Source organism: Rhipicephalus sanguineus, chromosome 10, assembly GCF_013339695.2.
Source record: "Rhipicephalus sanguineus isolate Rsan-2018 chromosome 10, BIME_Rsan_1.4, whole genome shotgun sequence".
Lineage (NCBI taxonomy): Eukaryota > Metazoa > Arthropoda > Arachnida > Ixodida > Ixodidae > Rhipicephalus > Rhipicephalus sanguineus.
The window spans coordinates 27,395,765-27,411,624 of record NC_051185.1 but is presented as its reverse complement, the minus strand read 5'-3'; the positions used below and the strand labels follow the sequence as shown (position 1 = coordinate 27,411,624).

General features: G+C 48.9%; 1 protein-coding gene across 1 annotated transcript; it reads right to left on the bottom strand.

The window, feature by feature from the left end:
- Positions 1–1,601: 1,601 nt before the first annotated feature.
- LOC119407298 (uncharacterized) lies at positions 1,602–14,273 on the bottom strand. The gene is made up of 4 exons (XM_037674198.2): positions 14,140–14,273; positions 7,347–7,850; positions 4,666–4,925; positions 1,602–2,048 (listed from the first exon to the last, which is right to left on the bottom strand). The coding sequence occupies exons 2-4, from the start codon at positions 7,820–7,822 to the stop codon at positions 1,615–1,617; spliced, it is 1,170 nt and encodes a 389-aa protein (XP_037530126.1). The 5' UTR covers positions 7,823–7,850; positions 14,140–14,273; the 3' UTR covers positions 1,602–1,614.
- Positions 14,274–15,860: the final 1,587 nt, after the last annotated feature.

The window sequence follows — 15,860 nt, the reverse complement described above, 5'->3', positions numbered from 1 at the left end:
AATCTTCGAGCGTAGTTAGTGGGGTCGTTTCTACCAAGGAGTAATGCTACATTGTTGCTAACGGTTGAAATTAGCGGGCAATACGTGGGGATCTCTATGTAACTCTTACGCGAGTTGTAATTGTCGGGTGCGGATTGCATGCAGGGGCGGGTTATAGGCGAGAAAATACGGTAGTTCTTTTTTGTATGTGCCTTAGCGGCGACTAGGCGATGCGCTATTGGGATCGAGGATGACGGTTCGATTCCTGCCAGCGGCAGCCATATTTCGATAGAGGGCGAAGCGTAATAGAAAGAAAGAAAGAAAGAAAGAAAGAAAGAAAGAAAGAAAGAAAGAAAGAAAGAAAGAAAGAAAGAAAGAAAGAAAGAAAGAAAGAAAGAAAGAAAGAAAGAAAGAAAGAAAGAAAGAAAGAAAGAAACCAGCGTACATGAATTTAGGTCCGCTTTACAGAACCCCGGATGATAAAGAACTAATCAGCAGTTACAAACTACGCCTCGCCTCATAATCAAATCGTTGTGGCTCGCAATACACCGGCAGCTAATTTTTGTTCTAGTTCAGTCGCAAAAGAATTTGCAAATTCAGACATTCTTAAATGCACACGTATTGTTAATTCGTATTTGAAATGTTAACACCAATATTATTTTACATTTATTCATGTCGCACCCCACCCTCTCTTTCTCTCTCCCCCTCTTTGTACTAAAAGTAGAGAGAGGCAGCGATCGTGTTTGTGCTCCTTTTCTTATGTCCAGTCTTCGCGCTGCTCTTTTTTTTCTTTTTTGATTTCACAGTAACATGTACCAACTAGCCCTTGAACAAATTCTACCGGAATGAAACAAAGGCATGGGGTATAAATAGATTTTGTCCGGTTTGCTACCCTACGCGTGAGGAGGGGACCGGGGCAGTAAAAGAAAATCCCCCTCCTCTCTTTTGAAACACGTACAGAGGGAGAGCCTCCAGGATGGGTTTTTTTGTAAACTTGTCTCGTAACTCCTCTTGTCTAGAAGACTACGCTTTTCCGCCCTGCAGACGCCAGAAGCAACCGTCAGCATCAGTGTACAGCCATTTTCTGCGAAATCACGAAATATTAAACTAACGTAAAATCCCGAGCAAACGCCTCCCCCCCCCCCCCCTCATCTTCCTTCCCACCAGCTCTTTTTTTTTCAACCAGTTCTCCGCTACAGAATCTTGCAGCAGCGGTTCCTAGGAACCCAAGTTTTTGATAGTCCTTAGATATGTGCACGATTTCTTAGCACTTTTTACAGTGTGTTGTCTCGGAGTTGCATACTGAGTCGTCACAATCTGTTGGAACATTTGAAGAACGCCTTTCCCCCTTGTCATATCACATGAGATTTCACACGAGAATTCCCTCCGGTTCAGTAAAAACAGTAAGCGCATGCGTGTTCAATAAAGCATGTCATTAGAAGCAAAGGTGAGCATTTCTCTGAGGCGCTCTTCCGCCGCCATCTTGAATTTTGGTCCGCGACCGAGCAAAGTCCCCCCCCCCCCCCGAAATCTTGTCCGATTATCTTTCACCGTAGGAGGTGGGGGGGTGGGGGCGCTTGGTCGTGATTTTAAGGTAATCAAGACGCACTTCGTGTCCTCCAAAAAGCTATTTTTTTACTCAAAGGCAACAGCGATGAACAGGCAGTCTTCGTGAACGAGACCGTTCTTCTCGACCTGCTTCCAGCTGACCATCTCAGAGTGCATCCACTTGGGCGCGGCGTCGGCGTGAGGCCTGTTCAGGCACTCCGCGTCGTCCTTTTCGGGACACATCTTCACTGGGACCCGGATGTCGCTGCCATCCTTCTTGGTGTGCGCGATGCTGAGTGTGACGCGTTTGGCGAACGGCCACTCCACGACGTCGTCCTTGTGGCCGGCGCAGAGGGCGAACAGCAGGGTGACCCCCGAGAGCTTGCCCCACGACCTCTCGAACTTGCAGGCCACGGTGAAGGTGTACCCGTCCAGCTTGTGAGGCTGGCTCAGTCTGAGCACCGGGTCGTCGGCCTTGCGCATAGACGCTACACCCGCGAACTTGCAGAGCGTCGCCGTGCCTGTGAAGTTGGCGAAACACAACCTTCGTAAAGTGACAAAAAAATAATAAATTAAGCAGGCGCATCTCATATGCACATAATGAAATCTGTCGACCAAGGGATCAAGATTGTTCCAAGGGATCCAACCAAGGGATCAATGCTATAGATCCCTTGAGCACACAGCTCAAGGGGTCTATAACTGACACTTTGAAATTCCGCCGTGTCGTCAAATTTCGTCATCGCTGCATTTTAACGCGAGAGTGTTAAAGAGCTCGTTTCGCAGGAATCCCGTTGTCGGCGGCGTCGGCGTCCTTGGTTGTGAGGGAAAAATCAGCGTTGTCCGTGACCGAAAATTCGAGTTAGATGCAAATAAAGAAACAATAAAAAATCTTCGGTTCGAGTGGGACCGGGGATTCGAACCTGCGACTCCTCGCTCTGTGACGCGATGCGTTCAGCCGCTCGACCACCACGCACACATCCTCTAAAATACAAACGGCGAGCTATAATATGCATAATTTAGCGCTGCTAAGCCAATTAGAAAGCCAGAGAGTTTTTTTTTCTGTATAGTTGTAGGCTGTTTCTTGTTTTGTACTATCAACCTTCCTGCCAGGGTCCAGACGGATTTACATTGTCTTGTAGAAAAATAAGGAAAAAGTCATAGTTTCGCCGCATGGGCGAAGCAATGAATGCGACAGCAACAAATTGAAATTTTATACGAAAGTAAGGCTAACAGCTGACTCCTTTAGGATCCGATCTGACGTAACTCTACAAAACGCTGTTGTAAGGGAACACGACCGCTCCAGTGAGCGAAACGATTTTCGTGTAGTCGATCGCCTAAACGCTAAGCGGTGGGAACGCTGCGCGTACAAATATATGAGCCGTCTACTGATCTCGTCTACTGACCGTGCCCTTTTGATCAATGTTCGCATTCGCTTACTGAGCGACGCAGTGCCCCCCCCCCACCACCACTTCACGCTCCCTCGCCCGACGGAGCCGGTCGGCGCGTTTCATCTCTGCTTTAGCCGCGCCCGTATGCAGCATTTGCAAGCTTCACGCGAACACAGAACATACGACGCTGGGGGCGATGTTATCGATTTGGACTTTATACGGAACATGACGGCGACGGAAAAAAAACGCGTCTCGAGAGTCCGTATAATTGCTATTGCAATAAAAGCGCCAGGCGTGCGCGGCACGCGCAGCACAGTCACAGCAAAATCAGGAAGAGCGGGCTTTCTAGAGCCCGTTGTAAACTCTCCTGGGCCGACTACCACAACTACAGAACTGTAGTTGTGGTAGCTTGCAACTTTGAAAGCTACCCACTACGCCATAAAACATAACGATTTCGGTAAGAAGGGAAATATCCACTATGTCATTATTCATCGTTCCCTAGAGAAGCCGGGTACCTGCTACACATCTGTAAGCCATTATGTGGACTTTGTTGATGCTGTGACTGAAGACGATGAAAAATTATGGCAGGGCCGTTTGTAATGGGTGGGAAGCGTTAAACCACCCACTCGTTACGCAATTCGCATTATCTAAGCCTGGTAGTTATTCGACTTCTCTACCACGCTATATTACACATGCTAACGTGATTCCTTGCCCGACATGAAGCCTGTATAGGGTCTTTTTGCGGCGGTGTTCCAAGCACCGGCTTGGCTCTGTGGTAAAATGCTCGACTGTCATGCAGAGGGCCTGTGTTCGAATCCCACTCGATCGCGAGTATTCTTTTTCAACACGAAAGTGTTTTATGCCGGGGTCCACCGCGGCTCTACTGACGTATTTCCGTCACGGATATGACGTTGTAGAATATAAAGACGAACAGTTGGCAAAGAAAAAAACCAGAAGAAAAAGTTCCGTCACCGGGAGTCGAACTTACGACCCCAGGTTCAGCAGCGCGGAGCGCGAAACGATTCGGCCACAGACGGCACATTGTTTTGCCATGCTAACGGCGAGCTATTTATTTACACCATTTACCGATGGCGATACTCAGAGATCGGTGGCACTTCAGCCTGTTTTCGTTATCACTAGCGAGATGGCGCGAAGGGCTCGAAGAGCGCGCTTTAAAGGTCGTCGCCCCATCGCGAATGAGCGCGCGCCTCTACAGGGCGTGGTCACTCATTTGCAGGCTTATCTCGTGATATTTATCTCGTGATGGCGGTGGTGTGTACGCGTCTTGCGCTCTCACCTCAAGTTTGCGTCCAGAACACGAAGGTCACTTCGTTCACTGCAGCGGCCGCTTTTGCGAAAGGAGCGTACTGCTCACACAGAAATAAGTTACAACTCTGACAGTTCGCGCTCACACTGTGTATGTTCGTTCCGCGCGCTCTTTCTGCTTGAGCAGCGCGTTGCAAGTTTCGAGCTGCTTGCCGTTCTTCGCGTGACATTACAATTTGTTGCTGTAGCATTCATTCCATCGCGCTTGGGGCGAAAGAATGTACAACAAACTCTCAACTACATCTGCGAAGACACGTTTCACTTTCGTGTTATACCGATTACTATGACAGAGAGATCAGCCATGTTTTTTGTCTCATTATGCGCGATAGCAGTTATGGGCGGCGGCGGCGGACAACTACGGCACCAAAATAGGCTGTTGTTGTGATCTCATAGCAGCTTTCGCTGCAAAACGAAATGCGCCCACCTGTCTCGGAGTCGCACCAACTAAAGCGCTGAGACTTCCTATCGGCCTCGTCACCACTCTCGCTCGCAGGGTTGAGGAAGTCGAGCAAGTTCGCGAGAGAGTCGGCCCTGTGTCGGAGCGCGGCGAGCTTGGAGTCGCCCGTGGAGTCGTCGAGCGAAGCCTTCTTCAGACCTTCCTGTATCTCCCTGAGCGCAGCCACCACGCGCGCCATGTTCTCGGGGATGAAGCTCACCCTGCTGTCGGAGGACACGCCGCTGGAACTGGGTAGCATCGTGGAATAGAGATCATTACAAGTTGATGACAGTTATGATTATACTTATATGGCCCCTAAACAACCTCCGATATTTTTTTTAACATTTCAAGTTAAGCACGCGCATCGAGTTCGTTGTCGTCACCATCAATAGCGCCAAACGCGGCAGCGCTACGCGCCGCGGGCACATCACACAATAAACAAAAAAAAATCCCGCGCATTTCTCCGGGCCTTTCGGTATCGCCTGCGTTGATTGTGACGTCATCAGGAGAATCTGGTCATGCCAGCAGCAGAAAGAACCTGCTTGTCTGTCTACAGGCATGTACGCGCGCTCCATGCCTATTCTCCTCGCTCTTTAGGGTCCTTCGCTAATCTCCGTTCTTTGGCTCGTCTCTCCTCCTGGCCTCCTCGCACGGCGGAACACTCGGCCAGGACAAGAGACGAGCCAAAGAACGGAATGTAGCGAAGATATTTAGAGAGAGAAACGAGCGAGGGCGGCATTTCGATCATCAACCGTGTGTAGCTCCTCTATCTACGGCACCAATTCGAAAAATTCCCGCGTCCACGTGTTCGTTGTAGGCTAGTCCACAACTTCAAAACCACAAATAAAATCCGCCTTTCCCATTTTCCAGTGCTGCCCTCTGCCGTCTTGTTGGGGTTTTGGTATGGGCCGGGACAACCGTTTATAGAACTTGTTAGCTGAAAACTGTCATTAAAATCAATTATTGAAAGTGATAAGTGGTACATGTACATTTATAGAGTACAATAGTGCATGTCAAAAGTGGGCAAAAATTACGTGTTTCATTGAAATGTTTGCGGGTTACTTCAGTATTTACAATAATTACACATCAACCTCTGAAGATTTTCAGGAAAAACGAGGCATTTCGATTCTGGCATTCGTGAATCGCTCATTAATGATACTTGAGAAAACCAGTGAAAAAGACGCACACACGAAGGAAGGAATCACAACACCACGCTGAATTTACAACTGACATATACTTGAAAACCACATTGGCCTGAAGCAACCAAAACCGCCAACACATGCATGCCAAGCTCTCAGCAAAGTACAATTGAAAAAAGGATAAAGCATCATTATTGCCCTAACTTAATTTTGCTTCTGTCTTCGCGGGTTTTCTCAAGTTTAGTATGGCCTAGCAAGCAACACTTGTGATTAACTTGTGTCATTAACTTGTGATTTGCCTGGCAGCCTTTTATCCTGCCTGATCATGCTGAGCCCAAAAGTGCCGCGGTCATTTGCTTGTCCTTTTGCCGCTGTGCAGCCCGGCATAAAACATATCGGCAATGTGGACGCGTAACACGTGTAATCTCTTTTGCTGCGTATTACAAGATCCGGAATCTGTTCGTCAATACAACGCAGTGACCCATATGATCCGGCGCACCGATACGGTTGCAGCCGTAGCAGCGGTCGGTGCACCTCGCTGAAGCCTGACGCGACTACAGGGCCACTCGCCACCTCCGCTTGCGGCGAAGCAGCGCAACAGGGCCGAGTTTTCAAACTGAAGTAGTTCTAGAAACGTTGAGGACAACCAGAACGAAAGCCTCCTCCAAGATGGAAGGCTGTTTCGCTGCTTCTCCACCAGGGGAAGGGTGCATGCGCCGTGACATTGTGAAAAAGACGGATTACGACCTCTCTGGGTGGTTTAGGGGTGCTTTAAGATTATATGATGACTATAATAATGACCAAGATGACGACGACGAGAAAGGTGAATATAAAGAATCGGATGGTGATGACGTCGTTTATGGTGACGATGATGATAATGATGATGGCGAATCAGTGCTGCGGAAGCGCTCTAGGTATAGGAAAGGTTAAGAAAGGGAAAACTGGCATCCACCTGTTTGTAGAACAAGGAGGAGGAGAAGGAGGAGGGAGAGGGAAGGAATGAAAGTCTGGGAGGTCAACCAGACGCGCGTCCGGTTTGCTACCCTACACTGGGGGAAAGGGATGAAGGGATTAAAAGAAAGAAAAAGAAAAGGGAAGATGTCACTGTCATGGTATACATGCATGGGCGCCTGTCTATTAGATGCCTACAAGCGATCGCTTGACCCGGTCGCTTTTCGAAACAGTATCAATGCCCGCGTCGTTTTGCTCGCCTGCGACGCGTAGGGCCACGATACGAGAATCTTCTCTTCCGAAAACGGTCTGTTGTCTAATTTGTTCAGAGCAATGCGAAGAACGTTGCGTTACGTCACAAAGCTATCGCAAAAACACAGTACATGTTCTATCGTTTCTGAGGAAATCGATACGGATTTATCAGAAAGAAATGCTTCGTAGTTATTGAAAAATTCGTCCTGGTCCGGGGATCAAACCAGGTACCAACGCCTATTCAGGGCTCGTCATACCAATTTTTATAGAGCCAATTTTCCCTCTCCTGATGAGGATGATAAAGATGTTACGCTAAACCAGCCATACCTCCAGTCGTCGCCTGCGACGCATCCGACGTAATGCTCGAAGGCGTCCTTGCGGGCGACCTCACCCGAGCACTTGGAGCAGCGCACGACACCGTGGAAGCACTCCACCATGAAGTGCCGCTCGAGCTCTTCCAGCTTCCCGCTGAAATCGCACCCGCCTTGTTTGTCGTGTCCGGTGTTGTTGAAGCAGAAGACCTGTCGCTCGCCCAGGTCGCGTCGGGAGAACGGCAAGGTCTGTAAGTCTTCTCCGGCGAAGCTGGCGCCCTCGATGGGACAGAGGCGACCCATGTCGATGGCCTGACCCTCGCAGCACTCGCAGAGCACGTGGGTGCAGGGAAGCAGCTTCACAACGGACGCCACGACGCCGCACAGTGCGCACACCCTGATCTTGGGCAAAGGTTCGGCGAATCGCAGCATGCGCCACTCCAGGAAATCGCCGAAGCCGGTCATACGGTACTCGCGGCCCGTCGGCTTCATCCTTCCAACCAAGGAAGAGGCTTTGATCCTGCGTTAAAGGGGCCATGACACCCAATTTTTTTAGATGCGAGGCAGCTTATGGCGGAGTTCAATCCTGTGTGCGGCGTGACCACCCTTACTGCGCATGCTCATCCTCCTCCCCCCCTCTCCTACGCTCCCCCCCCTCTCGCGCGCCTCTTTCTCTCCTGCGCAACCCCGCGATGAGCGCAAACGCATGCGCGTCCCCTCCCCCTCTCTCTCCTCTCCTACGCTCCCACCCTCTCGCGCGCCTGTCGACCGCGTTCCCCGCTCGCCCTATGAGAATTAACGGCCAGGCTAGAGGGAAGACACGACGCGCGTAGCGTTCCTCTTCGCGTTCCATGACGCGAGGTCGGTAGCATGCCCAGCGAACGCCAACGGAACGTGATCGTGCAAGTGCTCCGGCTTCGCATCGCCTCATGGTCCTCTTTAGCGGGAGATGGTGCGATTTTTAACACGAAAGTGTTTTATGCCGGGGTCCACCAAGTACATCCGTCACGGATATGACGTTGATAAAATGGACACCAACGGGTGAGAAAGAAAAAAACGAAGGAAAAGATAGCCCGCTGGGAATCGAAGCCACGACGTTGCGGCCGCGACGGCAAGCGCCCGACGCCCTACCCACTAAGCCATCTCGGTAGATGCTAGGCACGGCGCGAACGCGCCTTATATCTTTCACACATTCTCTTTCGCGGCGGGCGGAGCGGGGCAGTGTCGCCGTCTGTGAGAGGTGAAAAGAAGTAATGCTTCACGATCGACACTTACTAGCGCTTACTCCGAAATTGCACGCGATATCTGAGGTCATGGTTAAAGCGTCTCGATACCAGAGAGGTAGAGTGGCCGTGCTGGCGTCGCCGAGGCACCCTTGACGCAGTTACGTTCTTTGCCTTTGGCTTCGTGTTAGCGTGCGTCGGCTCATTGGAGTCGTGCAGCTTCCACGTGCACCAACGGGATTTCTCCGCCGCCGACTGCTTCAATTGCGAGAGCACCGACTAACAAAACTGCTGCAATATGCGTTGCAGAAAGGACGCGATTTCGACGGGCGAATGTCGTGCCTTGGTGGAGCGAGAGCAGCGCCTGCGAGACAGAGGCCAGCGGGACGCACGCGTTTGTGGCTCAGGCTACGAACCTCTACCTCCCGTGTTGCTGAAGCGCAGTGTGTGTTATGTATGCATGAGCACAGGCGTCGGCTACCCATTACTAGAAAGCGCACACCGTGCCGTTTCTCTCCTTAATTGACGACGCTTTGAAGAAGTGCATACCGGGTACCAGTGTTGATTATGAGCTTGTTGATATCATCCTTACGCGGGATTCACGATTCGCTGTGTCCAAATATATGTTCACACCGTCAGCTACCACTACAGTTTAATCATGATCATGGGCGTTAGTCGTCGCGATAGAGACATGCTGTCAACATGGGTGCATCCACGTCAAACGGTGCTATAGCTGCCAAACACGAATAGACATTGTACAAGCTCTGATATATCATTACACAATAAGCACTACTTCTGTGAAGACACGTTTCACTTTCGTGTTATACCGATTCCTATGACGGAGGGATCAGCCATGTTTTTTTTTTATTATAATCCGTGTTACGTGGGTTAATCCTTGTGCGTTCACAAACAAGCTGGTGAAATTTTAGAGCATTTGGTCGAGCAGTTACTTTATGATTTAATATTTTTATAAAGAAGCGAGCGGCGTGACAGTCGGGCAACACTGGCGCACTCGCGAGCCGTGACGTAACAAGCTGTTCGCTGTGCGAGCGTCTGCATTCCGGCGAACTATTTTCCGTGGTCAGCTGCGCGCACAATCGAGCTATTTCAGCTTTCCTCAGCTTGGCATTGAAATTGAACGATTTGCAGCGGCTGAAATTTTAGTGGAGGACTACGGCTCTGCTCCGTGCAACACATGACGTCACACACGCCATGGCAAAATGGCGGTCGGCGGCCGTGGGCGGGGTTTATAGGCGGTGACTTCTAGGGCTTATTTTGTACACAAATATTATTGTACAGTCCACTTTAGGACACATAACTTTTGAGTGTCCCGCATTCGTTATGCAGCGAGCACTGCTCATCAAGGAATATGGACTTATTGGTCTTAAGTGTACGAACCTTGATGATTGCCTGTTCCCGGGAGGTTGTGCTACGGACCACCAGGCCCATCGAGCCCTACTTACTTTCTTAAAAAATACCAGTTTGGCCTCGCGCTTACAGACATTTTTCCACGTGACCACTTATTTGTGTTTACGTCTGTGTTATTTGTTTCTTTTTTCTTTCCTATTTTCTTTCCTCTTTCTTTCCCCCCTATTTTCCTTTCCCCTATGTTTCCCCTTTCCCAAATGAGCAGGCAGGCGTTGTGCCCCTCTAGGTGGCAGCTGTCAGCCTGTTCCCTCCCTATTTCCTCTGTGTCTTCGTGTTTTCTGTGTATTCAAACCAAATAAATAAATAAATAAATAAATAAATAAATAAATAAATAAATAAATAAATAAATACGTTACCTGCGTGGCCATTGCTCTTTTACTATCTGCGCTTGCGTGGTGCGTGGTCACGAATCTATTTGTTCCGCTCAGGGGTCCCCCCCCCCCCCCCCCAAAAAAAAAGTGTTGCAAGTTAACGCCCGTGTGTCTCACGTGTGCTTCTATGTCCTCGTCTCGATGTGCACGCTTAGGCACTATCGTTGCGTCTTACCAACACGCCCTAACAGCCACGTCAGTGCAGCCTCGTGAAAGGATTGCTTGCATCGGCGAATAAGTCAATACACCTTGACACACTTATTCTCCGCTCGCATTTCGTAACTGTTGAACGCGAAGAAAGCAGCTGTTAGTCCGCGCTTATCTTGTTCACGCTCATTTTTTTCTTGCGTTCTTTGCGCGCGTATATAATAGGTATAGCGCTATATAGTGTTGGGACTCCGAGTCCTGCGGGCCTCATCATTGGTAGCTGGCCCTCGTCGTAGGATCCATCGTCCAACAATTCAGAGAGAAGAGGCGCTCGTACGAACGGCAGAGATTTATTTACATGTTAGAAATGATCAAGTGATCAAGTGATCAAGAGACAAGTGGCAAGTGACTAGTGACCAGTGACAAGTGACACACATACAAAACGTCTTCGGCTTTTTGTAGCGCCGCGTTGCCAACCCTGAGCGCATTGTCCGCATCTTCAGCCAATACGGTGGTCTCGGCGCCTCGCCCACGAGGGAGGGGAAAGACACCACACAACACATGGAGAGGGCACAAACTAACACGATGACCAAATATGGTCACGAAACCTAAAGCGATGCCCAAATATGGTTACGAAGTCATGTCACCAAGACCTTGCACACGGCAGATTCCAGAATTCTCCCGGCGAGGGGGAAGAGCCTGAATGGGGACATGGGGAGGGGTCGACGACTACTCGGTCCTCTCAGCGCAAGACCGGTCCGTTGACCTTTGTTCCCGCTTGGCTGCGAGGCCGTCTCAAGTGCTTGCTACCCCTGGAATGCGTCGACGACCTCCTTGACGGGTTCGCAAACGTTGGAAGAATCCCAATCATGGGGACGGTCGTAACAATAGGTAGCGCGTATATAGGTAGCTATCGGTAGCTGTGCAACTAATCTCCGGTTGCCTCGTCCCCACTCAAAGCGTGTCTATAAGTACCCGTACAGAAGATGCTCGGACGGGTTACACGGTCATGGGTGTATAGCTTGACGCATCTCGATATCTCGAGCTTATCTGTGTACCCTCACGATATGATACGACTGCCACGCGAGCCTTTGACTATCTCGCGTGCCATGCCAAGCTGCACTCAGAAGTAGAGCAAAACTTACACAGGATTTGCACATTTATAAGGCAGTCGCCCTTACGTAACTCTTTTTTTTTCTGTGAAAGGACCGATAATGCCCACAAAGAAACGTTGCGACTGCCGTCCCAGAATTTGACGCATACTCACTTGCCTCCATAGTCTATTGGTTTCATTAACGTTGTGTCCAGTAAAACAAGATATCATAGTCGCTAAACCCGAACGGCGAGCCAACATGTCAGCTTGAAAGGGATGCACTTGTTGTGAAAAGACCGTACGCAAGGCTTCTACTGTTAGATATACAAGGGCAAGTCCGCAGGTTACGTGATATACTTAAATATGAATCTTCGTACGCGAATCGTCGTGAACAACAACAGAAGGTGATAACCCTTACGCACACCTACAAAAGCACGCCTTGAGCCATATCATTTATGCACATATTTATCTCAGTTTTTTTAACTGCGATTGTTTTCTCCGCTACTCAAGTGGGCGCACGCCCACGGAAGGGGAAGGTCGGCTACGAGTTGGGCGGTTTGCTCAAAGTTCGTTGCAGATGTATAGAAGTGAAAAAAGAAAAGTTGACTTCCTCACTGCATAAACAGGCGTGTTGAATGACGCGCTGTTTTCAGGTATTGTAGAGGGATGCAAATGGAGAGATGTTACGAGTGAAACACGTTGCATCTTTAGGGAAATAGGCAGCCCGGACGAGGGCCTAAGAGACGTTATCGTCTTGTTCAATCGATGCACCATTTTAATCAATTCCTTCCTCGTATTCCGCTGCAGCATGATGAGGCGCCTCCCAACGGTCTACATTTGCCCACGTCTTGAGCTTGCTAACACAAATATGCGCCGGCAAATTTATCAATTTCATCGTATCGCCCACTCATCTGCCGTCATCGGCTGCGCTTTTTAATTCTTCTCTCGAAGGTGTTCTTTATCTCCAATGGAGCACCGGTTTTCAGCGCCACACATTTTTCGTAACGCTATAGACTGCACAGTGGCACATCAAGTGTTCGATGTTTTCTTCGGTGCCACTAGTTTTGCCTCGGAGGGACAAGTACTTTCCAACGCACTGCTGCGGACTGGATGATCGGCCAATTTCCGTGCAGGTGCTACTATACAGCACCGTCCGCATCTCTCGACGGCCCACGAGGCAGTGAAAACACTCTTGTGCTTTTTGATAACGACGCGCTTGTGCGAACACCTCTGACTTGTGGTGCAATCCCGCACGCTGCAGTGAATTCACTGCATCTCTTCTCTCTCTCTTTTTCTTTCTCTTCCCTCATCTCTATTTCTCGTCTTTCTATTCCCCGTCCCCGATCCCCAGGTGTAGGGTAGCCAACCGGAAGTGTTTCTGGTTAACCTCCCTGCCTTCTCCTTTTCTGTTTCCCTTCCTTCCTGTAGACTGCACACTTTTGCTCGAAACAGCAACTACAATGTGCGATGTGCGAACTGACGAATGAATTTTCAGGTTGGAAGCTTTAGCACGAAGAAACATACAAAACACGAAATTAAATTGTATGTTACTCAGCACACCTCGGTGGGGGACTCCGGATCAATTCTTATATATGTGCACGTTTTTTAACGTGCACCTATACATGTTTAACATACGCCTATATATCAATGCGTGTAACCCCCCATCGAAGTGCAGCCGCCGCCGGCCGCCGCGGTGGTTTAGTGGTTATAGTGCTCGACAGCTCACCGGAAGGTAGCGGGATCGAATCCCGGCCGCGGTAGCCGCATTTCTATGGAGGCTAAATGCTAGACGCCCGTGTATTTCGATTTAGGTGCGCGTTTTAAAGAACCCCATGCAGGTGGCCGAAATTTCCGGAGCCCTCCACTACGGCGTCCCTCATAATCACGATAAACTTTCTTAAACTGCGCGAGAAGACGAAGACACAAGTAAGAAAAACCTTCAGAACACCTAAAACTGATCGTAGGCAAGGACCCCTTTCTACTGCGCTCGTGGTGTTCTGAATGTTTTTCCTACTTGTGTCTTCGTCTTCTCGCGCAGTTTAAGAAAGTTTATCGCGATGAACCAACTAGCCTGCCAGAACGTATTACTCATAATCACGTCGCGGTTTTGGGACGTTAAATCTCAACAATTACTGTCATTACCGCTGATAAATTTCATCCTGCACAGGCTCACAGGCGATCAGCAGCGCGTCGTGAGACAACTCCGCAGCCCCCAATGCGTCGCCTGTAAAAACAAGAAACACACGGGTGCGTGTGTTTTTGACCATCTAATCTTCTTCAATCATCGTCATTTTTTTCTTTTTTTTTTTTTGGGGGGGGGGGGGAGGGGCCGCATGAACCACGTCCTCAACGTGAACTAACCGACTCGGTTGTTCTATCTTATTATAAAAATGAGCTCTGCAATAAGGCCACGAGCAACCATGATTCAGTTCAACCTGGGTTCGTTTTAAGGAGCTAAAGGGTTCAACCAACTGCCATGCAGGAACGACGCGTGCACATCGCATGCCCCGTTTCAAAACCAAGCGTACTAACTCCTACGACACTCACCTGTGTCGACGGAAGGGTTATTTGCGCTCCCGTATATTCACAATCCCGTGAGTCGCACACAAAAAAAGATGAAGCCCTACTGAATTGAACACCGAACTGAGAAAGAACAGGCCGAACACTTCGTTCGACGTAGCGATATCTGTCCGAGGCTCGCCGGTCAACTATATGCCGCGCGAACACTTTGACGCAAGCGAGCAGCAAGCGTCTCTGTCTCTTGACTGGGAAGTACAGACCACTCCTGATAGGCGAGCATGCATTGCGTTTATCTGAGCTACAGCTCTCTACCGGTGCGCGACAGGAAGGTCACGTCGAATGCAGTCGAGATAAGGATAGTGACAGAAAGAAGGCTACGGCGGATAATCGAACATCGAGCAGAGCCGGGCGCAAAGAAACACGTTGATAACTCCAGCCCTTTAAGACCACGCACCTGGAGGGGGCAAAACAAGTTACATTATGTGGACAATCCCGACATGCTCAGCATATTCAGAGCAGAGAGTAAGACAAACACTGAAGAGTTGCTGTTTCAAGGACGCTGTTTTGGACACTGTCAAATTTTGCCATTGGTCAAATTTCGCCATTGGTCAAAGCCTTTATACAATTGTTCAAATGTAATTAAATTAGAGCTGGCCAAAAGTAATGATTGTACCGCTTTTGGAAAGTAATGAAATGACTTTGAAATAAAACTAACAATAGTTATTCAAGCAACGTTATTCATGGCTTCGAGTTCGGGTGCTACAAGACCTCTCCTGTGGGCCTGCCCTGTTCCCATACTTGAGGCTTTGGCACTCAGATAAACTTGGTTCTTTTTTTTCCTATTCTAGTCAATTTTTTATGTCATAAGGGAATCGTACAAGCTATATTTTAGTCAGAACTAATCAGCAAAGCAATGATTAATTTTGCAGAAATTATTCACTTGAAGTACTTCATTACATTACTAAATTACCAGTCCACAAAATGGTCAGGGAGCAAACAGGTGTAGCGGATATTCTAGCTAACATCAAGCGAAAGAAATGGATCTGGGCTGGCCACGTAATGCGTAGGACACACAACCGTGGGCAGTAAGACCAACGGAATGGTACCAAGGCTACCAAACGCATTCGGAGAAGGCAGAGAGTTAGATGGAGTGACGAAATCAAGAAGTTCGCAGGGGAAAAAAAAAAAAACGAATCGGCTCGTACAGGATAGGGTAAACTGGATATCAGTGGGAGAGGCCTTCGTCCTGCAATGGACATGAATAGGCTGAAAATGATGACGATGACTACATTACTAAATACAACAAAAAGTAATTTAATTACTGTAATGTCATTACTGCCAAGTCTGATCACCCTCAAAGAGAAAGAGAGAGAAGGAAAGATATAGGAAAGACAGGGAGGTTAACCAAAGGAAGCCTCCGGTTTGCTACCCTGTACAAGGGGTGTCGCAGGAAAGGGGGGGAGGGGGCGGGTATTTTTTATTTAGGGGATGGGGGGACAGCGTTTATGTCATAATGTAGTCTGTTACCCACAAAACCACGGTGAGCTTGTTCACCTTCTCTGTGAGAGTATCGTACCAGCTGGTTTTCGACCGTTCAAAACTATTAAATACTTTCTCTCTGCTTCAGTATAGGCATAACCGAAAACAAAATCTCGCTTTTTCTGACTAAAATATCTTTCAAAGATATTTTCCTCGTATACTTCAAAGAGACTCTGACATGAGTACTCAGGTCAGAATCTCTTCTCCTC

Bases quoted from the DNA above. Each gene is read 5' to 3' on its own strand.
- LOC119407298 (XM_037674198.2), bottom strand. From the start codon at position 7,822: ATGAAGCCGACGGGCCGCGAGTACCGTATGACCGGCTTCGGCGATTTC. The intron at 4,926-7,346 runs GTATGGCTGGTT...GATGCTACCCAG, and splicing joins GTCGCAGGCGACGACTGGAG to TTCCAGCGGCGTGTCCTCCG. The intron at 2,049-4,665 runs GTGGGCGCATTT...CCAACTTCACAG, and splicing joins TTGGTGCGACTCCGAGACAG to GCACGGCGACGCTCTGCAAG.